The following is a 26844-nucleotide window of genomic DNA, read 5'->3' as shown; positions in this document are numbered from 1 at the left end:
CTGATGTAAACTCACATGTGGATGTGATACAAGATCAATACTAGGATGCCGTCCGCTACTTTGTTAAGAAGTCCCTTTAGCCGCAACTCAGACAGGGTAATGGAGACTCCTCTCAGCAGTATCTCAATGCTTAAAGCTCCCCTCACTTCCGTGATGAACTTCGGCGCTGGTTCTGCTGACGTCACCACCTGCGCGTCCTCCGCGTGACTGGGGACTTCCTCTACCGACGGTACCTCTAAGCTCCTCCCCCCTAACGCATTTCGACAGGCTGTTTTTTATGTTTTTAAATAAATTGTTTTGTACCTTCTACACTATCCTGCTGTATTCTCTCCTCCTCTATACCATCCACCATCCAATTTGGGAGAGATTAAAGAGGAAGAAGATTGAGGAAATTCACGTGGGATTCGTGACTGCAGCAAGGGAGAAGAGGTTAAAGCACAGATCCTCTCAATTGAAAGCAACAAGAGAAATCTTGTAAGTAGGTGCACTGTGTTCACATTGTCTCTATTATACCTATCCAGACATACTGCGCAATTTGTGTGTTTTTGTTTAACCCTTTATAGGGGGGACATTCGAAATCAACAACAATCCGGTTCATTGGTTGGGAGTACCAATTTGGACTTTTCAAGAACTGCACCTTATGGACACTTTTGTTTATTAAGCGCCAGGTATCCTTCCTATTCTTGTACATGTTCTATGTGTAGGTTGACGAGATAACCTACACTGTGGGAAACCTTAGGCTGCTATTTTGTGTTTTGGCACATTTATATTTGTATGCTTATTAATGTTCACATCATTCAGATATTTTGTTGTCACATTTGAGCACTAGTTTAGTTATAGGTCAAGCGCTGTTAGTTTTTGGTGTTTTTAGTTAGCTTAACTTCTAAAGGTGCTGCCGGTATCTCAATCCTGTCCCACGGCATGACCTTCAACCCTCCATAACCGTCCAGCTTGGACTACTAGTGGCAGCCCCTTCAGAGGTATGTATATCAGGGAGCAGGGGGCCCCTGGAGCATGACATGAATGCTCTGAAGACATGCTGAATCCCAACCTAAGGCAATTATTTATTTTTTAAACCCCAAGTGGAAATGCCGCCTTTAAATATGTATAAGTGGTGGCTTACTGTAGCAGAATTATTTGTAGGTACATTGGGCAGATGAGTTGGGGTTCCACCGAGTCAGAAGAACATTTTAAAGGGTTCAGCGATTCCAAAAAGACTGGAAACTCTATTGATTTATTTAAATATTTTTCATTTGAACCCTTTAACTGCCAGAGTGGCCTCTATTAGGGTTAATGCCGCATTTACATTCGGGTATGGGACAAATTAAACTTTTGAACCCACCTTGATAGTAGACAATGGTGGTCTGTGTAGCCTAGTATATCTACACAATGACCTCCAAAAATCCTCCTCCAAAAGACATGTAACTTTTTGGAGCACCATCACACGGACCAGTGCCAAAACTCTCTAATCTTGAGCCCACTCTAATAGCCAACAGAAGAATCCATTCGAATAATACGCTCATTTGTTCTATGTGGTTTTGGGAGGAAGTTCAAGGGCATGAGGCTCAGACAGTATGGGATACAGCTGTAATTATTGAATGGACTCCAGTAATTTTTTTGGAATCTGTATTAAACAAGTAGACAAAGCCAAGAGGGCAGTTAGGCACATAGTTTTGCGTTACATTACTACATCACGTTCACATTGGAGATGTAGGGGTAAACTTGAGCTGCTGCACCAAACTATTTAACGTTTGTAATGGTTATCCCACTCGGATGAAACCAGAGCTCCTGTTTCTACGCCATGGGCTGTGTGATGTTTTTGATCTACAGTATGTACAGTACCTCCATTCAACCCTCCGGCATATTTAAAAAAAAACAAACAGGAAATAATATATCTTTTAAAAGTATCTCGCATACCTATAGCCTAGCCCTTATTCCCCCTGAGAAATATGTGTGTTGGCCAACAGTGATTGTTATCTATGATTTAACGATCTCAGACCTGGAAGAAACTAGAAGCTCCTGCAGAACATTGTGCTGCAGGAGCTTTCAGTGCTAAAGGAATGACACGCTGATCATGTGCTCAATAAGCGGCCATAAGCATTAATTGAAGACACTACGTCAGTAATGATGCTGGTAAAGTCTAATATAGGCTGCTTCACACTCCACTATAATTAATGCACCTACGTGCATTACTCAAATGGAACGCTAAAGGCCCTTCATTACTAACCAGTCGTCTTCCAGCACTAGAAGGCATCTTACAGCCTATCCAAGTCAATGTGTTGTAAGATGTCTTCCAGCGCTGGAAGCTGCCTTATAGCACAAGACTGCTTAGTACATATGGGCCAAAATGTGTTGTATAGTAAACATGTTCATCAATTTAGTCCTAGAGATTTCAAACATTTTCCACCCAAATATGCCATAGGGTTTTTTTTTTTGGTTTGTTTGTTTGTCTGTCTGTTTGTTTGTTTGTTTTAGTAGTGGGTACTTGTATTTTATTTATTAGTACCTGTATCTCTATACAAAGTGCTTGCATTATACTTAATTGTTTCAGTGTATATTATTTGTTTTAGAAATTCAACAAGTTTTATTTATTGTTTTTGTCTTTTTTATTACTGTTAAATGTATTTTTCTTGTCATTACTACAAAATGAATTAATCGTGCATTTGCATGACATCTATATAGAGTTATCTTTCTTTTGCAGATACTTTATTTTCCTCCTTTTTAATTCTCGTATAACTTTATTTATTTTATTTTTTTACTGCTTTTATTTTTGCTTTTTTTATTCTTTGGAATGTATTCAACCAAACCAAAGTAGAAGGTGCGGATAAAATAAGACTGAAACTGAGGGTATCAGCTTGTTTGTAGAACAGTGTGCACTTCCAAGTATGGTTAGTAACACGATGCTGTGTGTGCAGAACCTGCCTGCCTTAGTGCTGAAGATCATGAGTGGGACGTTCGCCCCAATCTCAGACCGCTACAGCCCCGAGCTGCGTCACCTCATCCTCAGCATGCTCAATCTCGACCCCTCCAAGCGGCCACAGCTGAACGAGATCATGGCTCATCCCATCTGCATCCCGTCACTTCTCAACCTATATAGCGACATTGGCAGCGTAAAGATGAGGTCAGCATTGTGAGCTTAGGCAGAGGCCTGTTGTGGTATTAAAAGAATTATAATCTTCTTCATATGGCAATGAGCGAGGCAGATGCAAACATTACCCACATTTACCTCATTTCGTCTGCTGGATATGCAAAAACACATTTGTTTAATTACTATGAAACGGCGATCTCCCTAAAATGCATTGAGAGGAACATTCAGCTTTTAGGTATTACATTGGTTAATTACAGGGACATGCAGAATAGACGAAAACAGAAAAAGTTACCTTAACTTAACGTTCTTGCATAAAAGAATGGTATTGGTCTCAAAAAGGATTAAACTGATCCAGCAACATATTAAGGCAACCTCCCTTAGGCTAACGTCAACATCAGACCCTCATGGATAATAGATTATAATAATTTAGATGATTATGCCACCGAATATCTGACCTGATAAAGGGAGAAGGGTTCCTCCCAAAAGCTTGTCAATGTCAAGTTTTGTTAGTCCGTTAAACAGAGGTCTTGACATGTTTCCTTCTAAATATTTGGCTGAAAACTGCCCGCACTTTGAAATTGAGATTTGTTTAAGGTATTGTAGCAAGGGCAGGATTTGTGAGATTGCCGATTATCATTTAGAACGTCAGCCCCTCATAGTCCGCATCTTATTTACAGTTCAGTATGCAGTAGATGTTGTTTTAATATATAACAATTAAATACAGTAGTGGAAATATGTTGTCTCTATACAGAGCTGAGATTGCACGCAATCCTTTGTCAGGTAAGACATACAGGTGTGCTTTACCTTGCTTACAGTCTTCATGTTGTTGAGGCACAGCAAGGTAAGGTTACTTTGACCAGGTTATTCAACTTGAAGGTCCGTTACTTTACTACTAGGCAGCTTCCAGAATCTGCATCATACATGGCACAGATCTGTGTACACATTTCTGTTCTGCAGGGTGGAGAAGCCCTTGACCGCTGTGTCTGCAGCGACACATGGGCGACATGCAGGACGGATCTCCAGTGCCAGATCCAGAGGTGAGTAGATCAGCGGCCCATCACTACACCATAACACAAGCAATGCTTAATCTTATATCTCACCTACTGTATGTTACCAAATATCTTAACTTGACCGTACACAGCCAATGCCTGTACTTGCTTTTCATGTATAAACCAGTTATTTTTTTATTTTTTGATGAAAATGTACTGGAACTATGTAATATTTCCTGGAACATGAAAGGATCCCATTTGTCTTTCTAGTATCACATCACGTCAGCTCTCTCTCTCATTACTCTAATTAAATACTGCTGTAGGTTTGCTTTAACATTTATTTAAGATGACAGGTGCGTCCCAGTTTTAGTAGGAGGACACGGAGCACGTTCCTTTGTTTCCTCTGTTATCGGTGCTGGTTTTGCAGTGACATGTTTTTACTGGCCATGTATATCACCAGATCTTGAGCAGCAGTAATTGATGGTCATATTTCCGTTGATTTTGTCCCGAGCAGGTGGCCGTGTTGGCTATTCTCCAGCCAAGCCAGGCGTCCCACCTCCCCTGTCCTCCGTGTACACCTGGGGAAGCGGAATCACCTCCCCGCTACGACTCCCCATGTTGAACACTGAGGTTTTCCAGGTATCAGCTGGGAGAACTCAGAAAGCCGGAGTCACCATGTCTGGGAGACTCATCATGTGGGAGGTGAGTTGCAGGCAACGGAGAACAATGGGAACAAATGAAACGGAACTGCTCCTTAGTCCAAAGAAGCAGGTTTTTAGATTATGAATGAGACCTTACCAACAATACAATTGTAAAGGCCACCTCTTAAGAACATAGGCAGAATGTTGATTGTTCAAAGAATAGGCAACAGCTTTACACTGTGAGGAAAGATTAAATGATTTCGGCAGTATACTGACATGTTTTCTTTCCTCCGATGGCCGTTTGGACATATAGTAGGGTCTAAGATTATACCGTACTGAAAATGTCAGACTCAAGGTTTCTTCGTAGTTTGCATATTTCCGGGTTTTATTTATTGCCTGACCTGTTCGTGCTCTTGTCCCTATCCAAAGCATTTCTGAATTTCTTTACTGCATTTGCTCCTTACGCCATTGTTGGTAGGTTGTTTCCTGTAGTCACTGCCTTAGCCGTTCATAAATACTTCTTCTTATCCCCATTAAGTTTACCTACTCCTGAACAATAGCATGTACTAGGGCAGACAATAATGAACAGCAGCCATTAATGTGTGTGTGTGTGTGTGTGTGTGTGTGTGTGTGTGTGTGTGTGTGTGTGTGTGTGTGTGTGTGTGTGTGTGTGTGTGTGTGTGTGTGTGTGTGTGTGTGTGTGTGTGTGTGTTAAGGAGTTAGCAGAGTTAAACATTGTGAACTCTGTTCCTCTCAGGCTCCCCCTATTGGTGCTGGGGCCTCCTCTTTACCTGGCTCCATAGAACATGCTCAGCCTCAGTTTATCTCTCGCTTCCTGGAGGGGCAGTCAGGAGTGACCATCAAACATGTGTCTTGCGGGGACCTCTTTACCGCCTGCCTAACAGGTATGTAGAAGATTGAGAGTCTTTGTCCCATGACCGTGCCATAGACAAGGCGTTTGTCTTGAATACAGAATCTTTGGACTTCTTGTGCTCCATACAATCTTGATCAAGTCATGTATGTATGTATGTATGTATGTATGTATGTATGTCTTTATTTATATAGCGCCATTAATGTACATAGCGCTTCACAGCAGTAATATATGGGACAATCATATAAATAACAATATAAATAACACATAAAGGGGAGAAGAGCTTCAGACATAAAAGTAACATTTAAGAAAAGGAGTCTCTGCTCCGAAGAGCTTACAATCTAAATGGTAGGTAGGAAGAACGTACAGAGACAGTAGGAGGGTGTTCTGGTAAGTGCGTCTGCAAGGGGCCATGGTTAATGTATGAGGTGTTAATTATCAGCCATGGAGCTACTCATATGCTTCCTTAAGCAGGTGTGTTTTGAGGTGGGTCTTAAATGTGATAGAGAGGGTGCTAGTCGGATATTGAGTGGGAGGGCATTCCAGAGGTGTGCCAGGGCATATTTTGAAAGTGAGATGTGTATCTCAGTGTATCTTTATTGATTTAAAAAAAATAAATATGAATTAACCCATTATTAAACCTGACTGCCAATGAGAGGGAAACAATGATCATATAAAAAAAATATATAAAAATATACTATATTTTGTCTCTGTTTCTCATTAGGAATAAAAAAAAATAAGCACTTCGTTACACAGGCTTGTTCCTCATTATTTATATGGGAGGCACTGTCATTTACAATATTAGATACATTTACAAGCACATGCTAGAGCACTATGGAATATAAAAGGCATGAAAAATGCTCATTAATGAGAGATATTACAGAGAAGAATATTCATGCTTGTTAATAGAGATTTTTTCTTTGTCCTCAGACAGGGGTATAATTATGACTTTTGGCAGTGGGAGTAATGGCTGCTTGGGACATGCCAATTTCAATGATGTCACACAGGTAAGTGTGGTGTGTGGAAGGGCTCAGCCATAAGCCACCTGCCGGCACTGGAAGAAACCATACAGTCCATTCACTTCAATGGGCTGAAAGTGTCTCCTGGCATTGGAAATTATCTTCCTGAAAGCACTGCATAGTAAATGTGGGACGATGTATTTTCCAGAAACGATCCCACAAAACCAGCGTTTGCTCAAGACTTCTGCTGCCCTAGTGCAAAGTTCCGTATGTTAAATTATGTGAATGTATTAGTTAGCTACTTGTATCCCCGATCATAGAGGAGGTGCTAATACTGTGTGTGTGTGTGTGTGTGTGTGTGTGTGTGTGTGTGTGTGTGTGTGTGTGTGTGTGTGTGTGTGTGTGTGTGTGTGTATACACACACACACACCTACCTAAAAGAAAGAATTGACGTACCTACTTTATGAAAATGCACTCTATTAGAGTATATTCTAAATAAAGGGAATCCTAAAAAAAATTACTTTTTATTAGATTATCTTAAAACCATTAGAACCAAAAAAATCAATAATGACTGGTTAATTTGACCAAAACATGCTGAAACAAATAAAAAGTCTACTCTCATGTATTCATACTTACAGTATATCACATTTAATCATAAAATCTAAATCTCAGTTGCATTTTTAGGAGAATTTAGTATTTTAAGGGAATGTTTTATATATCAGGGGACTGTTTAGTTTGTCCATTTTTTTAATGATAAACCAACATGCTCCAAATTGAAATATAATGTGGGGTTAGAATAAAGATAGTAGCAAGATAACCTATCACTTATGCTGATAGTCCTTCCTTTATATGAGCATGTAATCAGGAGTCCACAGAGAAAGTCTAGTTCAATAGGACTATGTATCAAAGTCTAGCTAAATAAAACAGCATCAGATTTATCAAAGGAAGAAACATTTTAATATGATATTTTTCCTGATCACCCTGGCAGGGGGCACCTTTTGGGTTAATCCCTCCTCAGTCTAGGTAGGACAGGAAATTGACTTTTGCAGGTAGGCCATAAAAGGCCCCTCCCTCTACCTGCACCTTAGTCATTTTCCTGTCCTCACAGCTAGGAGTAGGATGTTTTGTTTTCTAATGGGACTCACCTAAACTGCACGTAGGGCAGTGATCCAAGGACCTCAACCTCTCTGCCCTGAAGCTCCGATTGACGCGCCCCTGATGGTGGCAAGACGGAGACCCCAGGAATTGGGGGAACCCCCAGGAGCCCGGTACACGCGGGGGGGGGGGGAAGCAGCAGCTGCGAGCCGTGTGAAGGCATTAGCATCTGGAACGCTGCGGTAGGAGGAACAGTGCACGCAGTCGCACGGGAGCGCGCCCGTCACGTTCCGGCAGGTGCGTGCGCAGACACGCAAGCCGTGCACAGGCACTGCGGTGACGTCACAGGAGCGACGGAGACACTGTGTGTGTGTGAGAGAAAAACTGCAGCATGGAACGCTCAGCAGGGAGAAGCCAAGTGCTGGATATTGAATCAAAAATGGAGACTGCTAAAGGATCAGTTCCCAAGACTAGGTGAGTCCTTAGTTTTAGTACTACATGGGAGAGAGAGGATCTCTATATATTAGGGTGTATATTAAGTATTTATTTTGTTTTATTAAATTAGCTCAGTGATTACCCTTCCGGAAGCAGAATCTTCGAAGGGTACTGCGGAATCCCTGCAGCATAACAGTAAAGCTACTAAAAGACTAAGTGGTGCGCTGCATGCAAAAGAGAAACCAGCACTGATGGGAAAGAAGCTGCGTGAAAATTGCCTTAAGGCAGCAGCGGGGGATTCTAACGAGCAGATGAGCACCTTCCTTGTACTAATGAAGGAGGCAGTTAAGCAGAGTGTGGATGCTGCTGTACAACAAGACGTTAACCTGCGCAAAAAAGGTCAAGATCCCAAACCAGATTGGATAAGGGAAAAGGCTTTTTCATCTGATGAATCAGACATAGAATGCTTTCAGGTGTCAGAAGGTGAATTGGATTCATCAGATCAAGATACTCAGGAGGATGAATCTGAATTTGATGTAGAAATAGTGGATCCTCTCATCAAAGCCATGAGACAGGCTTTAGAATTGGAAGACACTGAAGAGTTGACTCAGAGGAAAGATAAATTATTTGGGTCAAGACAAAAAAAAAAGTAGAGTTTTTCCTGTACATCAGAACTGGCACGGCCAGACGCCAAAGTATATATACCAAAAAGATTTGGGAAAATGTATCCGTTTCCACAGGAAGAGGTCAAATTTTGGGAAGCCAGCCCAAAGGTGGATGCTGCTATCTAGAATAGCAAGGAAGACCACAATTCCAATAGAAGAGTCTGCAACCTTGAAAGACACTATGGATAGGAAAATGGATTACGTATTAAAAAAGGCATACGTCACAGTGGGGACAGCCTGTAAGCCAGCCATAGCAACTACATCTGCGGCAAGGGCAATGCGTGTATGGATTGCCAACATAGAGGAGGCACTGGACAAAGGTGTGAAAAGAAGTTCTATCCTAAAGGCACTGTCTGAAGTAAAGTGGGCGACAGACTACATAGCGGAGGCTTCTTTGGATGCGGTCAGATTAGCATCTAAATCTATGGCTTTAGCAGTGTCAGCAAGAAGGGCGTTATGGCTAAGACAATGGATGGCGGACGCAGCGTCAAAGAATAGCCTATGCGGATTACCCTTTGAAGGAGAATTCCTTTTTGGCAACAAGTTGGATGCTATAATAACGAAAGCATCAGGAGGTAAGAGTAGTTTTTTGCCCCAGGAAAACAGGAACAGAAGATTCGGTTTTCAGCAATCTGATAGAAATCAGTACAAAGAGGCAAAAGCATATAGACCTGGCAGATCGTTTTCAAGGCAAACAACATGGAGAGGCGGTCAGAACCGGCTTTTTCGAGGCGCCAGTGGAAGAGGATCATTTGCCAAGAACAAATTCACATGAAGGTCAAAGGGCCCAGCAGTTGCCAGTGGGAGGAAGACTGACTCAGTTTTCTGCAACATGGGCCCAAACAATACAGGACAAATGGGTATTGGAAACCATTCGTCAGGGATACAGCATAGAGTTCAAAGAAATGCCAAGAAGACAGAGGAAGTGGAATTTATTCCAGGATATTCCTAGTACAAACGTCTTCAGGAGATTACAGAGCTATCCTAGACCTATGAAAGGTAAATTTATGCTTGAAAATAAGAAAAATTCAAGAGGGTGTCTTTGAACCTGATCATTCAGGAGGTACAACCAGGAGACTGAATGGTATCGATAGATTTAAGGGACGCTTATCTACATGTGCCCGTATCAAGGAGACACCAAAGATTCCTAAGGTTTGCAGTGAACCAATATCATTATCGGTACACAGCACTGCCATTCGGTCTGGCGACCTCCCCAAGGACATTTACAAAAGTTCAAAAGAATCACAACAGATGCGAGCAACGCAGGTTGGGGTGCCCAAATTGGAGAAACACTGGTGCAAGGAACCTGGACAAACCAGGAACAGCGCCTCCCATCAAATCTGCTGGAACTAAAAGCAGTACAAAGGGCTTTGGATGCATTCCAAAACCAAATAAGAGATGGCAATATAAAGATACAGTCAGACAACGGGTCAGTTGTAAAGTATATAGCCAAACAAGGGGGAACCAGGAGCAGAAAGCTGATGAACCTCACAGCAGAAATCCTCTCCTTGGGCAGAGGGCCACTTATCAGAGATCACGGCCATACACATCCCAGGATTGGAAAATGTCACAGCAGACTTTCTAAGTCGCAATATTATACACCCAGGAGAATGGGCATTAGACCCACAGGTGTTTCAAGAGCTGGTAGAGCGATGGGGTCAGCCAGACATAAATCTCATGGCGACACATCAGAACCGCAAGGTAAAAAAACTACTGTGCAAGGCGTTTTCATCCAACCGCACAAAGCACAGATGCTCTCGGCTTCAAATGGGATTTCAAGTTGGCATACCTGTTTCCCCCAATTCCCCTAATTCCGAAAACAAGCAGGAAAATCAGGGAAGACCAAGCGGAAGTGATATTGGTAGCACCATTTTGGCCAAGAAGGCCTTTGTCCTCACACCTGGTAAATATGGCAGTAGATATACCATGGCACATACCAGATCGCAAAGAACTTATGCGACAGGGGCCAATATGCCACCCGAACGCCAAACAATGGGCCTTGACGGCATGGTGATTGAGCGGGAAACATTTAGGTTGAATGGTTGTTCAGACAAAACAAATCAGACCCTATTACAGACAAGAAAGGGATCCACATCAAAAGTGTACCATAGAATTTGGATTTGTTTACGGGATTGGTGCACAAAAGTGAGACAAAATTTCTTCTCACCAAGAATTGTGTCAATAGTGGAGTTCTTGCAAAAGGGATTTGAGAAAGGTCTCAGCTTCAGCTCTCTGAAAGTACAGGTGTCCGCATTATCGGCCTTATTAGAGAGAAATCTGGCAATGGAAAGATTAATCATCCGTTTTTTACAGGCAGTTAAAAGACTAAGACCTCAAATTAAAAACAGGGTACCGACATGGGACCTGTCCTTAGTATTGGATGTATTAACAACACCTCCTTTCGAACCTATACAAGAGATAGGGTTGAGATGGTTAACATGGAAGATGGCGTTCTTGATCGCGATCACCTCCGCAAGGAGAGTGGGAGAACTACAGGAACTATCAGCTAAGGAACCATTCCTAGTCGTGGACCAAGATAAGGCAGTTCTCAGACTTGTGCATCAATTCTTACCAAAGGTTGCATTACAGTTCCATATGAATCAGGAAATCGTGATTCCATCATTCTGTCCAGATCCAAAGAACAAGAAAGAGGAGAGATTACACAAACTAGATGTTGTGAGATGTCTAAAGGTGTACCTGGAAAGGATGAGAGATGTGAGAAAGTTGGACAGACTATTCATCATACCAGAGGGACCGAAGAAAGGTCAAGCAGCATCTAAGACAACAATTTCCCAATGGATAGTGGCATGTATTAAAAAAGCTTATGAGACCAAAGGACAAGATAAACCTTTGAACGTTAAAGCTCATTCTACAAGGGCCATGTCTACGTCATGGGCATTCAAAGCTCAGGCAACACCAGGGCAGATATGCAAAGCAACAGTCTGGTCCTCGTTCAATACAATTTGAAATACTACAGACTAGACGTACAATCTTCAGCTGACGCAAGTTTTGGGCGTAGCGTTCTACAATCTGTAGTGAAATAAAGTGTGAAAGTAAATTAATAAAGGTCAACTGATAACGGCATTGACTGGTGGTTTTATTCTTTGTCACTGCTGGGGTATGTCCCAAAGGTGCCCACTGCCAGGGTGATCAGGAAAGAAGAAAATTTTAAAACAACTTACCATAATTTTTTATTCCTGGAACCATGGCAGTGGGCACATAGTTTCCCTCCCTATGTATGTCTAATGCCTATCAGTTATATTTTTCAGCTATGGGAGAATCCTAAGACTAAGGTGCAGGTAGAGGGAGGGGCCTTTATAGGCCTACCTGCAAAAGTCAATTTCCTGTCCTACCTAGACTGAGGAGGGATTAACCCAAAGGTGCCCCCTGCCATGGTTCCAGGAAAAGAAAATTACGGTAAGTTGTTTTAAATTTTCTTCTTTTTCTATGGTAAATCTGGTGCTATTGTTTTGCACCACTTTTTGCCCCAGTTTTGAAATCTGGAAAATAGACCTAAAATAAAAACTTAAGTACCTACTTTATAAAATGCACTGGAGTACAGGATAAATAGAGGGGGTCCAAGGAGGAAAAAAAAATCCTGTTATTAATTAGATTATCTTAAAACCATTAGTACCAATCAAATCATTAATAGCTATTGGTTGCAAATGAGCCACAGTGAAGTCAGTCCGAGTGACACGAGACTATAGAGCACAGCTTAGCGCGGGCGCCCTTGTGAGAGGCGTTGCAGTGGTATAGGAGGCAGACACAGGAGATGTCGTTTCCCCAGGCGGCGTATGCCTCTCAGTACCACAGCATGCCTATGCAGCACAGTTGATTGCTACACAGTGAGGTAACTTGGCTTCTTAATTCAATAATTATTAAATGGTTTCCTTACCCCAATTTAATGATTAGACTATATTGGTATTGACTCTTCCCGGGTATTAGAGAGACATAAATTGATCCTTTGTGGTATCACATGCCATGGAAGGAGAGCCTCACCTATTTATTTAGATCATTACAGTTCCCCCCACAAACCCAGGCCCCACTGTGGACTATTTAAAGGCAATAGCCATTGTTGAATTTTTTTGGTTGTAATGGTTTTAAGATAATCCAATAAAAAGTATTTTTTTTTTAGGATTCTCTTTATTTAGCCTATACTCTAATAGAGTGCATTTCATAAAGTAGGTACGTAAATTCTTTCTTTTAGGTGTGTGTGTGTGTGTGTGTGTGTGTGTGTGTGTGTGTATATGTGTGTGTGTGTGTATATATATATATATGTATGTATGTATGTATATGTATGTGTATATTTATACACACACACACACACACACACACACACACCTAAAAGAAAGTCAGTCCGAGCGACAGACGTTTACTGTCAGAAGGACTTACTGCAGGGGTTCTCAACTCCATTCCTCAAGACCCCCTAACAGGTCAAGTTTTCAGGATATTCCTGCTTCAGCACAGGTGGCTCAGTCTTTGACTGATCCCCTAATTGAGCCACCTGTGCTGAAGCAGTTATGTCCTGAAAACCTGGCCTTTTGGGGAGGGGGGGGGGGGCTTTCGGACTGGAGTTGAGACCCCTGGCTTACTGTAAGGTGGAAAACTAGCAAATCTTTCTAGAAATAGTCCATAAATAAGCCATACAACAAGGACTTCTACCCAACCTAAGGTTTGGCGGACTGTTTTATAGCTGACATTTTTTAGATAGAGGATGACCTAAGCACATGTTTACAGTCCGAGGACTACACAGCACTAGTAGGATTACATTTTAGCACTGCTATGGTAAGATTCTCCTCCCCTGGTGACCACAGGCACCCCACCCACTGTCAATGAAGGGGACCAGCTCACCTGCAAATGACTTTGCTTGCTCCCACAGCCCAAGATCGTAGAGGCTCTCCTGGGTTACGAGATCGTTCACGTGTCCTGCGGAGCATCACATGTCCTCGCTGTTTCAAACGAGAAGGAAGTGTTTTCCTGGGGCCGCGGCGACAATGGTAAGGCATGCCCCGACCTTCCTTTACATAAATGAGGACAAGAAGTCCTTTAACTGAATCGTTCACCTTCATCACATACGGCTTCTATACCATGTTGCTTCCTGTTTTTCATGCACGCATGCCAAATATACAGTCATTGCGAAGCCTTGTGGAGGGCACATCCGGAAGTTGTAGCCTCTGTACACTGCAGCAAAGGAGATTATGTCTGAAGAAGCTGTAGGTTTCATAGGCCGTATACATTATCAGTGGATAAGGACCTCTTAGCCTATACTTTCTGTGCATCTTCCTTACAGGACTTCCTCTGTAATCTAGCTTGTGTTTTTGTTCTGCAATTATTAACCCCATTATGCTGCTCCCGAACATTAATGCTGGGCTGTGATATAGGGTTGCCAGGTGTCCGGTATTGAACTGGATTGTCCTGTATTTGGACATTCTGTCCATTAAATAAATGAGATGTAATACTGGACATGTATGTGTATACCGGTATTACCTCTCTAGGCATAGTGACCTGACTGGATTGGGGGCGTGGGTTTCAACATGCAGGGAGAAAGCAGTGCGGTTGTTAGGGGGCTGGGCAGCTTCCTCCATCAGAAAGTGGGTAACCGGTGCATCAAAGCATAAGAGTCCAAATAATATTGTAATAATTCTTCCGTGAGGAACACTCCAAAATGATGGTGAGCAATAATAACATACCCTAATAGGGCAAGGGACTAGTACCTAGTGCTAACCAGCACAATGAACAGTACAACGATTGTCCCAACCATGAAAACTAGGCATGGTATGTAAGAAAAAACTCACTTTTAGATCCAGAGGAGCAGTCCCATCAGGTATCCTGAGCAACGTGCAATCCACCAAGCAGGGAAAGTAGAACAGGTGAAAAAAGGCAGCGCACTGCCTGTAATGAATGGAGGAGGCTAATGGTAGCAAAAACAACCTTTTAATGAATAAGAGGATCAAACGTCACCCCTGGGTCATCCAGAAAACGCACACCTACGCGTTTCGGGCCGTGCGCCCTTTATCAAGGTGTATACAAAGTGAAAATACAGACAAATTTAAATACAGGCGTCGTTCGCGCCATGACAGTGACGTCATCGCTCACATAGCCAATCGGAGCGCTCCCCCTTCGTTTCCCTTTCCTAATAGGACCTGAAGACCATAGATCAAGAATAAACTTTATTAGTTCCCCCAGAGACACTCAGGGAACAACCAGGGGTAAAGGAGCAGAGCTTCCGATTGGCCCAGAGTAATGAGCATTTGAACAATAAAACTTTAAGAAGAAAAAAAGGGAAAACACATGACAAAAACAATATTAAAACCAAAATTAGCATAAAAAACTAGCAAAAAAACGTCACCTACTACACTATACCAATCCCTAAATCTAACTAAATAAGTACTCTACTTAAAATAATTTTTATATAACAATATCAATATCCCTATATACATATGTGAAAATATGAATATACATATTAAAATAAGAAAAAGGAAGCATATAAAAACCACCCTATTGATAACCACCATATGCTGTATTGACATATCCACCATTTAAGTGAATAGACCCTTCTATTAAGATTAACCAATCCAATATTAGTATAATCAATAAAATAAAATTAAGATAAAACAAAATACAAAAAAATAATACAAAAAAACAGCACCATGTCCCCCTCATCTGGTAATCCTATATATAACATGTATTTTCTATGAGAGGGGTAAAGTGGACAAGACATAGATGTATAATTAAAGAACACACGGAATAATTAAAGAAAAAAAGTGTAAGTGTAAAGAGAACATCAAAGACTATAATAAAAATACATAACCTTATTTTGAAGTGTATATAATTGACCATACCAATACACTAAAGTATTAGCATGTTTATATAAACAATAGGGTGTTTTTTATATGCTTCCTTTTTCTTTGTTTAATATGTATATTCATATTTTCACATATGTATATAGGGATATTGATATTGTTATATACAAATTCTTTTAAGTAGAGTACTTATTTAGTTAGATTTAGGGATTGGTATAGTGTAGTAGGTGACGTTTTTTATGCTAATTTTGGTTTTAATATTGTTTTTGTCATGTGTTTTCCCTTTTTTTTCTTAAGGTTTTATTGTTCAAATGCTCATTACTCTGGGCCAATCGGAAGCTCTGCTCCTTTACCCCTGGTTGTTCCCTGAGTGTCTCTGGGGGAACTAATAAAGTTTATTCTTGTTCTATGGTCTTCAGGTCCTATTAGGAAAGGGAAACGAAGGGGGAGCGCTCCGATTGGGTAGGTGTACGCACGGCCCAAAACGCGTAGGTGTGCGTTTTCTGGATGACCCAGGGGTGATGTTTGATCCTTTTATTCATTAAAAGGTTGTTTTTGCTATCATTAGCCTCCTCCATTCATTACAGGCAGTGCACTGCCTTTTTTCACCTGTTCTAGCTTCTTCCATCATACTGCTGGCTAATGCAGACAATCAGGAGGAGCTTTCAGGAGTGTGGGGGCAGGGCTGCAGATAGATTTCCCGGGGCCCAGGACTAGTTACGTCCGGGCCCCCCCCCGCCCCAGCGGTATTGCGAGCCCCCCCATTTCACACTTCACGAGTCCCCTCTATTTCCCACCCTCTTCCCATGTATTTCACTCCCCCCGTCTCACTCCCTCTTCCTCAATCATCCCCCCTCCCACCTCAGATGTATTTCTGTCCCCTGCGTCTCAGTCTTACTCCCTCTTTTCCTCACTCCCTCTCCCCCTCTCTCCTCTCACTCGCCCCCACCTTCCGTCAACTACCCTACTCACTCAATCCCCACCCACAAAATACATATAACCTCATCCACCCAATACATATTAAAAAGCTCCCCACTCCCCCAATACATATTAAAAAGCTCCCCACTCCCCCAATACATATTAAAAAGCTCCCCACTCCCCCAATACATTTTAAAAAGACCCCCTCCCCCAATACATTTTAAAAAGACCCCCACCCCCAATACATTTTAAAAAGACCCCCACCCCCAATACATTTTAAAAAGACCCCCACCCCCCAATACATTTTAAAAAGACCCCCACCCCCAATACATATAAACAAGACCCCCAATACATATTTAAAAAAACAGACTTACCTTATGGATGGTCTGTAAGTTGAGCCCGACCTCTGGCCAGGCCCGACTGCCAGTCCTCTCTGGCTTCTATCCTTCTGTCCCACGCCGAGCTGGCGCGCACCAGGCCTCCCTGCTTTTTCTACTGTATTTGTTCTTACCACCACTGATAGAAAGCTGTTCCATGCATCCACTACATTTTCAATAAATAAGTACTTCCTACCATATAGCCTTAGTCAATGGGCCGTGTAGTATAAGGTGCGATATAAATGATTTTATAGAATAATGCCCAATATTTCTCTACCTTTGTCATCATGTTCTTTATATTCTGAAAAATGCTTCTTTCCTGCCCCAACTAATAAGATTAAAACCAACATCTTTTTTTTTTTTTTTTTATCATCATTTTTTAAACATTTCCATGGTAAATAAAACCTGTGGTTTTTTTTGTTTGTGTTTTTTTTTTTAATTTTAAATATTTTTTTACAATCTTTATTTAATATCTTTTGGTGATTACGACTTTCAGGTCTCTAAGGCACAGGTACATTATTAATTTAGTTTTGTTCTTTGCGTGCAAAGTAATTACGAAGCCATTATTGGTAAAACAGAAACATAAGGATGTGATTTGCATTCGTGTACCGGGAGAAACACATTTATTAAAGAAGTAAAACGGTTACTTTAATGGTGATTTTGAATCTTTCTAAGGAAGCTGATGACATTAGTAAATTGGTTACAATGTTTAGTTGTTTGCTCCCTACATAGCTCTGCCATTTTTAAAGCTCTACTACTGTACAATGGAAAAAATATTATAAAGATCATTCATTTGCTGGCGTTACTAGTGTAATTCATTTGAGCCCATCGCAGTCAGCTGTTTTATTTTGTAACCTTTATTTATTTATTAGCAGGCTTTGTTACAATACAGTAAGATACAATTTCACATAGACACGATTAACAGAGCAGTGCAAGATAGTGACATACAAACATAACATGCATATCATGTGCCCTTATCAGGGGTGCATACTGTATATCTGGTAAATTATAAAGCCCCTTTTTCCCCCCCTCTAGTTATTTCAAATTATAGGCTAAAGCTGGTAAATTCAGGGCATTATTGAAATCCCTGCTCTCTGATTGGTTAAAATTCCGGGCATTATCCAATCAGTAATGGGCCGGAATTTTTGGCAGCTTGCCAAGTTTTTCAGCCAATTAGCTTTCAGGTTTCATTCACAAAGAGTGAAATTTGCACTTAGACAGGGGAGGTGATTGGACAGAAGGCACTGACTCCTCCCCCACCCTGTCTGCAGAGAGCTCCGCACAGGAGAGTGAAGGGAAAGGTTTGTGTGTCTGCTGAGTGTGTTTTGTGGGTGTAAAGGGGGCAGCAGAGTGTTTTATTAGTGTGTATCTTCTGTTGGTGTGTGTTTTGTGGGAGTAGAGGGGGCAGCAGAGTCTTGGTGTGTTTCTGCTGTGTGTGTTTTGTTCTTGTAGAGGGGGTTGCAGTGTGTGTGTGGCTTCAGTGTGTGTTTTGTGGGTGGAGGAGGGATGCAGAGTGTTTTGTTAGTGTGTGTCTGCAGTGTGGGTTTAAAGGGGGCTTCAGTGGGTGATGAGTGGGGGGCTGCTGGTGTGTGTCTTTTGAATGTAGAGGTGGCAGAGTCTGTTTTGTTGATTTGTGTGCCTCTGCAGTGTGTGTTTTGTAGGTGCAGAGGGATGGCTGCAGTGTGTGTTTTGTAGGTGCAGAGGGATGGCTGCAGTGTGTGTTTTGTTGGTGGAGGAGGGGTGCAGAGTGTTTTGTGTGTGTGTGTGTGTGTGTGTCTGCAGTGTGTGGGTTTACATGGGGGCTGCAGTGGGTGTAGAGGGGGGCTGCTGGTGTGTTTTATGGATGTAGAGGGGGCAGCAGTCTGCTTTGTTAGTGTGTGTGTCTGCAGTGTGTTTTGTGGATGTAGAGGAGGGGGCTGCACAGTGTGTAGGGGGGACTGCAGAGTGTGTGTTTGTGTATATAGGGGGGTTGCAGTGTGTGTTTGTGTGTATAGAGGGGGGGCTGCTGTGTGTGTGTGTGTGTGTGTGTGTGTGTGTGTGTGTGTGTGTGTGTGTGTGTGTGTGTGTGTGTGTGTGTGGAGGGGTCTGTATATGTACAATTTCCTTTTAATAAACTTGCAGTAAAAGCATAAGAATGTAGACAATCATGCTGATAAAAATCAATATAACTACAAAAATTTATCTTTTTTATGAAAAATTAAAAATAAGCCTACATTTAGCCCATAATAGTAATAATCCCCTCAGAACAGGGCATTATTGGCCAGTAATGCCCTGTTCTTCAGGGATTATTACTTAAGTATTATTTATGTTCTAAGAACTTGAATGTTGGGTGCCGCTAGGATGAAAATATAGTGCAGGAGTTCTACTAAAACACCTGGCAGAAAACTGAAGGCAGAATGGGATGGCTGCGCACTGAGGTTGTTGAGATTTTGTGAGACGATTCACAAGCTTCCAGAGATCCCGGGGGGTGTTTAAAGTCCCTATATACAGGCATACCCCATTTTACGTAAACCCGCTTTACGTACACTCAAGTACGTACATTTATTTTTAGTTGCACCATACCCCTGTGTACGTACGCGTGCTTCGCGAGTACGGACACCAGGGGGCGGCGTGCGCACCTCAACACTCCTGTAACCTCCTTCATGCTTGTCTTCATTATGGTGCGCTCGATCTCCCTGTTCCCTCTGCCCTCCCATCTGTCTCCGTTCCCCCTGCACTCACGCTCCATAAAGCAGCAGCTAAATCAGTGATTCCGCCCCTGACTCTGCTTCCTCCGCTCTCCTCCTTCTCCCCCCTCCCTCCTCCCTCCCTCCTCCCTCCTCCCTCCTCAGAGCTCTGCGAAGCTTTGCATGTGATGTGAATTACGGAGCAACATTGAGGGGAAGGAGAAGATCTTCTGCTGCAATCTTTGCTTGTGTGTGTGTGTGTGTGTGTGTGTGTGTGTGTGTGTGTGTGTGTGTGTGTGTGTGTGTGTGTGTGTGTGTGTGACTGTGTGTGACTGTGTGTGACTGAATGCGTGCGTAACTGAATGCGTGTGTGTGACTGACTGAGTGCGTAACTGAATGCGTGTGTGTGACTGAATGCGTGTGTGTGACTGAGTGCGTGACTGAATGCGTGTGTGTGACTGACTGAGTGCGTGACTGAATGCGTATGTGTGACTGAGTGCGTGACTGAATGCGTGTGTGACTGAGTGCGTGACTGAATGCGTGTGTGTGACTGAATGCGTGTGTGTGTGTGACTGACTGAGTGCGTGACTGAATGCGTGTGTGTGACTGACTGAGTGCGTGACTGAATGCGTGCGTGACTGAATGTGTGTGTGTGACTGACTGAGTGCGTGACTGAATGCGTATGTGTGACTGAGTGCGTGACTGAATGCGTGTGTGACTGAGTGCGTGACTGAATGCGTGTGTGTGACTGAATGCGTGTGTGTGTGTGACTGACTGAGTGCGTGACTGAATGCGTGTGTGTGACTGACTGAGTGCGTGACTGAATGCGTGCGTGACTGAATGTGTGTGTGTGACTGACTGAGTGCGTGACTGAATGTGTGAGAGAGCTGCTATACAGTACTGACCCGCGTGCGCGCCTCTCACCTCCTTGCTTGCTCCCATTCATTTTATTTTAATAAAGCCTACTGTATTTATTTTGGTTACAAATGCATTATTTACATCAGTTAAGCACATATATAATGTTTGCAGTACAGTACATGCATTGTAAAGTGGAAAAAAGGCAGTGCTTCACTTTAAGTACATTTTCACTTTACATACATGCTCTGGTCCCATTGCGTATGTTAAAGCGGGGTATGCCTGTACTGAGTTACCTGATCTGCCAGGATAATAGAAGCTAGTATTAAATCCTCAGCATTTATAACTTTAGCAGACAGGGTTGCCAGGTGTCCGGCATTGAACCAGACAGCCCCGTATTTGGTTACTCTGTCCGGTAAAAAATGAGAGAATACCGGACATGTTTGTGTGTGGTATTACCTATCTGGACATGTATGTGTCCGGTATTACCTCTCTGGGCATGTATGTGTCCGGTATTACCTCTCTGGGCATGTATGTGTCCGGTATTACCTCTCTGGGCATGTATGTGTCCGGTATTACCTCTCTGGGCATGTATGTGTCCGGTATTACCTCTCTGGGCATGTATGTGTTCGGTATTACCTCTCTGGGCATGTATGTGTCCGGTATTACCTCTCTGGGCATGTATGTGTTCGGTATTACCTCTCTGGGCATGTATGTGCTCGGTATTACCTCTCTGGGCATGTATGTGTCCGGTATTACCTCTCTGGGCATGTATGTGTTCGGTATTACCTCTCTGGGCATGTATGTGTCCGGTATTACCTCTCTGGACATGTATGTGCTCGGTATTACCTCTCTGGACATGTATGTGTCCGGTATTACCTCTCTGGACATGTACTGCACCGACACACTTTATTCGAGCAAATACCCGGTATGTACCTGGCAGATACCTGGAATGCGCCGCTCCTCACCTCTGACAAGCCCCGTTGCATTTGCCTTCCCAGCCTGGGTTCATGCCTGGCTGATGGGCGGCTGATCTGTTAAATGAGGATGATTAGGATTTAATAGGCTGCAATGCTTCGGGTGTCTACCAGATGGCATAAATTCATGAATTGTAATGCAGTGTATATATATATACTGTGCAGTATTGCAGCCAGCGGGAATAAAATGCTTCAATCCCTGCCTGAAAAATAACTCAATGTACTCGGGCAGAAAACAGTCACAAACCTCAATACACCCGGGTATACCCGAATTCGTGGGACTAGCCAAGCTCGAATAAAGTGTGTCGCCAGTGTATGTGCCCGGTATTACCTCTCTGGACATGTATGTGCCCGGTATTACCTCTCTGGACATGTATGTGCCCGGTATTACCTCTCTGGACATGTATGTGCTCGGTATTACCTCTCTGGACATGTATGTGTCCGGTATTACCTCTCTGGGTATGTATGTGTCCGGTATTACCTCTCTGGGCATGTATGTGTCCGGTATTACCTCTCTGGGCATGTATGTGTCCGGTATTACCTCTCTGGGCATGTATGTGTTCGGTATTACCTCTCTGGGCATGTATGTGCTCGGTATTACCTCTCTGGACATGTATGTGCCCGGTATTACCTCTCTGGACATGTATGTGCCCGGTATTACCTCTCTGGGCATGTATGTGCCCGGTATTACCTCTCTGGGCATGTATGTGTCCGGTATTACCTCTCTGGGCATGTATGTGTCCGGTATTACCTCTCTGGGCATGTATGTGTCCGGTATTACCTCTCTGGGCATGTATGTGTCCGGTATTACCTCTCTGGGCATGTATGTGTCCGGTATTACCTCTCTGGGCATGTATGTGTCCGGTATTACCTCTCTGGGCATGTATGTGTCCGGTATTACCTCTCTGGGCATGTATGTGTTCGGTATTACCTCTCTGGACATGTATGTGCCCGGTATTACCTCTCTGGGCATGTATGTGTCCGGTATTACCTCTCTGGGCATGTATGTGTTCGGTATTACCTCTCTGGACATGTATGTGCCCGGTATTACCTCTCTGGGCATGTATGTGCCCGGTATTACCTCTCTGGGCATGTATGTTTCCGGTATTACCTCTCTGGGCATGTATGTGCCCGGTATTTCCTCTCTGGGCATGTATGTGCCCGGTATTACCTCTCTGGGCATGTATGTGTCCGGTATTACCTCTCTGGGCATGTATGTGTCCGGTATTACCTCTCTGGGCATGTATGTGTCCGGTATTACCTCTCTGGGCATGTATGTGTCCGGTATTACCTCTCTGGACATGTATGTGTCCGGTATTACCTCTCTGGACATGTATGTGTCCGGTATTACCTCTCTAGACATGTATGTGTCCGGTATTACCTCTCTGGACATGTATGTGCCCGGTATTACCTCTCTGGGCATGTATGTGTCCGGTATTACCTCTCTGGACGGTAACCAATCCCGGGATTTCCCCTGAGAAGGGATAGAGCAGGGCTGCTGCTGCTAGGGGGCTGGGCCGTTTCCTCCATCCTGATTGGCTGCAATACACAGCAGCAGCCAATCAGGAGGAGGTGGCAGGAGCCTGGGGGTGGAGCCAAAGAGTGGAGGAAAATCAGGTAGCAGAGAGAGGTGAGGCTGTGTCCTGTTCTTATTTGTTGTAGTGTGCTTTCAGCTCAGACTCAATGGGAACACACAATCTGATTGGCTCACGGCTTCTTATGGTATTCTCTGCTTCATTCACAAAATAGAAGAAGACCGGATTACCAATCAGCGCGTGGGAACTTTCTCAAGCGGCCAATTAGAGCTAAGCCGGGTCAGCGGGAAATTTGAAACAGCCAAGAGACATGCGCAAGCCTGCCACATCTCCCCCCAGCTATCCCAATGCCACCCGCTGGGCAGGCAACCCTAGGTCTGGCAGAACAAGTGGCATCCCGGAGGACTGCCATTGATCTCCGGACCTAGTACTCCACTTTTCCCCGCCGACCAAATGTCATTTAAACCTCTGGGCATCCTCTGGTTGCTTTGAAATCTGATGTCCAGCAGACCTACTGGCGCCTATGGGTTTGCACGATGAAGGGAGGGGGGATGAGAGGATGAAGGGGGGGGGATGAAAGGATGAAGGGATGGGGGGATGAAAGGATGAAGGGAGGGGGGGATGAGAGCGGATAAAGGGAGGGAGGTGAGAGAGGATGAAGGGAGGGGGATGAGAGAGAGGATGGAGGTAGGGGGGTGACAGATAATGAGGAGAGGGTGAGAGGGTAAGGGGAGAGAGGATGAGGAGGGGTGCAGTATTGCTCACCATGGACCTGTATGACTGCAGGTCAGTTATTTATAAATGATCTGACCATTACCTAATTTGTTCTAAATTTCACTTTCACATGCACCAATTTGCATCAATTTGCACCATTTCATATTCTATTTCCTAAAAAAATCCTCCGAAGTGCACTCCCTCCCAAGATCCCTTCCCAGATTTTTTACGAAACAGAATATAAATTGGTGAAAAGTTGGATTGAAATGTAGAAAAAATTACATAAGTCAGGTCATTTATAAATAACATTCTTTCTCACCACCGATTCTCGCGTGCGTTGCACCTTTCACCATTGTGTCCAGTATTTTTGGACAAGCCACCTGGCCACCCTATTAGCAGAACAATAAAAAGATAAAATGAACTTCTTCCAGAGTCACATCTTTCAACAACAGTTAAGCAGCCAAGCTAATAACAGAATCAATATATCATCATAAAACAACATAGAACAGGAAAACAACAAACACAATTGTGTCTAGGACCTTGCGAAGAGAATCCACAAACAGACCGCTCAAGCAGAGTCAAACTTTAACTCTTTAGCCGTGAGTATTAAATGCTTGTCTATAATATAGGAGATTATTTCCGAAGGAAAGCGGAATGTCCATTGCGAGCGGATCAATCGTGAAGAGCTGTTCTTTTCTGTACACAAGAATCAGGCGTTCATGTTTCAGCATTTTCAAGCTATTGGCAGTAAAGCACGTCCTCTCTCAGGGACCAGCACTGGGTCATTTTGAAAAGTAAAAGTTTATGGTCGAGGAGGAAGGGAGAAACCTTTCTCTTGTAGGATTTTGAAGTCATTTTTAGTCATTTTTCTATGCCAGCTCAGTGACGTTTTCATGACTGGACATGGGCTGAGCTTTTGAGCGGCGATAAGGCGGCATGTGGTGGCTCAAGATGGAAGTTGTAGTCTGAGTCCGCTGCTGGTAAGGTACATTTAGCATTCAGAATTGGCCTGCTAAGGGAGTTCTTCTCAGGCCTTTAAGCAATGAGTCCACAAACCAGGGAAGCGGAGGACATGTACCAGGGAGAGAGGGAGACACTGACATAGAGTAGTATATCAAAACAATGAAATGGATGAGTACAATCTCCAATGGTTACACTCACAAACCAGTGGAGTAATCTGGGATTTCCAAAACTGTGGCAGATGAGGTGACTGTGTATCACTCGTACCGGTGATCCAGAAAGGAAAAGGCAATGATAGTGCAGACCGTAATAAAACTTTATATCAGCTAATAAAAGCCCCCCAATGACCCTTTGAATTAGAGGCCTACATTAGGTAAAACAATATAGACATTGGTAGTGCTAAATCGGTGGTTCCTACAAGCGAGGCGAGTCAAGTTCTCATCACCCTCGACGGAGCCTCGTCTACCGATGATGTCACTTCCTGGGTCCGGTCCAGTCGCTAGGTAACCAGGGGAACGCTCCTTCTGCACTGCTCCTCTCCTGAGTCTTCGATGGGGCCGTTGCAAACTTGCTCAACACGTTTCTCTGCCAAGCAGCTTCATCAGGATAATCTGGCCCCCACATACAGCTACTGAGCTATAAGTACCCCACCGTAGTCTGGACTCTAATGATTACTAGTTTTGATCATAAAGATGCAGTGCAGAGGACTACTAATCAAATAAGCACTTAATACACATAAACAATTTTATACATAGTAATAAAAACCTAACGATAACACGCAAAAAATACAGAATAAAAAAATGAACATACATCATATAAAAATAACATAAAATAGAATCTATATGCACAAATATATTCTAAAAATATTGAATACATTTAACATAGATAAAATAGAAAAAATCACCCAATGATCCTAACTAAACTAATGGATCCCCATAGTGTATAATATCATATCCTCATAATTGATGGGGGATCCCAATGGAAATATTTATGCAACGAGAGAGAAATAAAAAAAAACAGGCATTAGAAACAGTATAAGGCATAACTTTTTGATATTCACCATCACCAGTGTGCATTTATTATTCCACGTAGTCTGGGAGTTGTGGATAGATATATACTGTATATCTCACACACCTCCATAAGTGAAATCGTGGTGTGTTTGGTCACAAATACTTCCAAATTCAAAAATATGATTATCGTAAAATTGTCTCATATATACACTCATCAATTCCACATTTTATCCAGTACACAGTGGTATCTGGACCAGATAATTCACAATTGATTAGATATATGTCTCAGAAAATACGCGGTGTTAGATGGAGGGAACTCAGTTCTACACAAACAGTCACAGCACACACCTCTTGAGGCGGAGTATGAAAATATCCAAAGAGAGACATCGCTAAATGCCAGTTATACTGGACTCAATATACGTCTATGGAATTTTATAGTGTCAGATATAAGGAGCTATATTAAAGACATATGTTTGAAAAATGCACCACTTAGGAGTGGTATGGAATTAACAGGAAAGGAACATCACCATACAGTTGTGTGAAAAAGAACGTACACCCTCGTTGAATTCTATGGTTTTACATATCAGGACAATAACAATCATCTGTTCCTTAGCAGGTCTAAAAATTACTTAGTACTTGGTTTTTCACACATGGCGTGTAATATGTCATGTGTTGTTGTTCATCTGAGGTTGTATTTACCTAATTTTAAGACTTGCTAAGGAACAGATGATTGTTATTATGTTCTGATATGTAAAACCATAGAATTCAACAAGGGTGTACTTTCTTTTTCACACAACTATAATGTATATTAATAGAGAGCAAGGATAGAAAGACCCCCAGTTCATTATCAACGTTTAGTCCCCGAGGGACAAGAGTTTTCAATTTATGTATCCAGAAGGTCTCCCTTCTGGATAAATATTGGTCCCTATCCTCTCCAATCTGGATAATCACAAGACTACCATACCAGTACCTCAACACCACACGACCCATAGGCTGGAAAGTGGACTCCAAAGAAAACGTGGTCGAACCAGGTAGCGCAAGATCTCAAACCGCTCCACTTCGCAGTAGCCGGAGCCCAAAAAGCCGCCCTAAATCGAGATCAATGGCGCAGAATCACCAGAGACGCATTGTACATCCTGCCACTGGCCTCCACAACGTATCGCTCCTTACCTTTCTAAAAGATGAAGCAATGTCGTTTACAGAGCATATACCATATACCCTCCTCTCCAATGAGGGACAATATGTTCAATTGCAAAAAATTTTAGGCCTTTAGGTCCGCCTGATGG

At 42.9% G+C, this 26844-nt stretch overlaps 1 protein-coding gene across 3 annotated transcripts in view; it reads left to right on the top strand.

Moving 5' to 3' along the window:
- NEK8 (NIMA related kinase 8) overlaps positions 1-26844 on the top strand; it is a 71766-nt gene that overhangs the window by 15213 nt on the left and 29709 nt on the right. For all 3 annotated transcript variants that reach the window (XR_012799789.1, XM_075589248.1, XM_075589249.1), the window contains exons 5-10: positions 2916-3121; positions 4046-4125; positions 4592-4779; positions 5476-5623; positions 6520-6596; positions 13623-13740. Coding sequence is in view for 2 of the 3 variants with exons in the window: in XM_075589248.1 (XP_075445363.1) it covers positions 2916-3121; positions 4046-4125; positions 4592-4779; positions 5476-5623; positions 6520-6596; positions 13623-13740 (817 nt within the window). In the remaining variant the exon portion in view is untranslated. The remainder of the gene's footprint in view (positions 1-2915; positions 3122-4045; positions 4126-4591; positions 4780-5475; positions 5624-6519; positions 6597-13622; positions 13741-26844) is intronic.

The sequence above is a fragment of the Ascaphus truei genome, chromosome 3 (genome assembly GCF_040206685.1).
Source record: "Ascaphus truei isolate aAscTru1 chromosome 3, aAscTru1.hap1, whole genome shotgun sequence".
Lineage (NCBI taxonomy): Eukaryota > Metazoa > Chordata > Amphibia > Anura > Ascaphidae > Ascaphus > Ascaphus truei.
The sequence above is the reverse complement of the archived record's forward strand: the minus strand, read 5'-3'. Positions and strand labels throughout refer to the sequence as shown.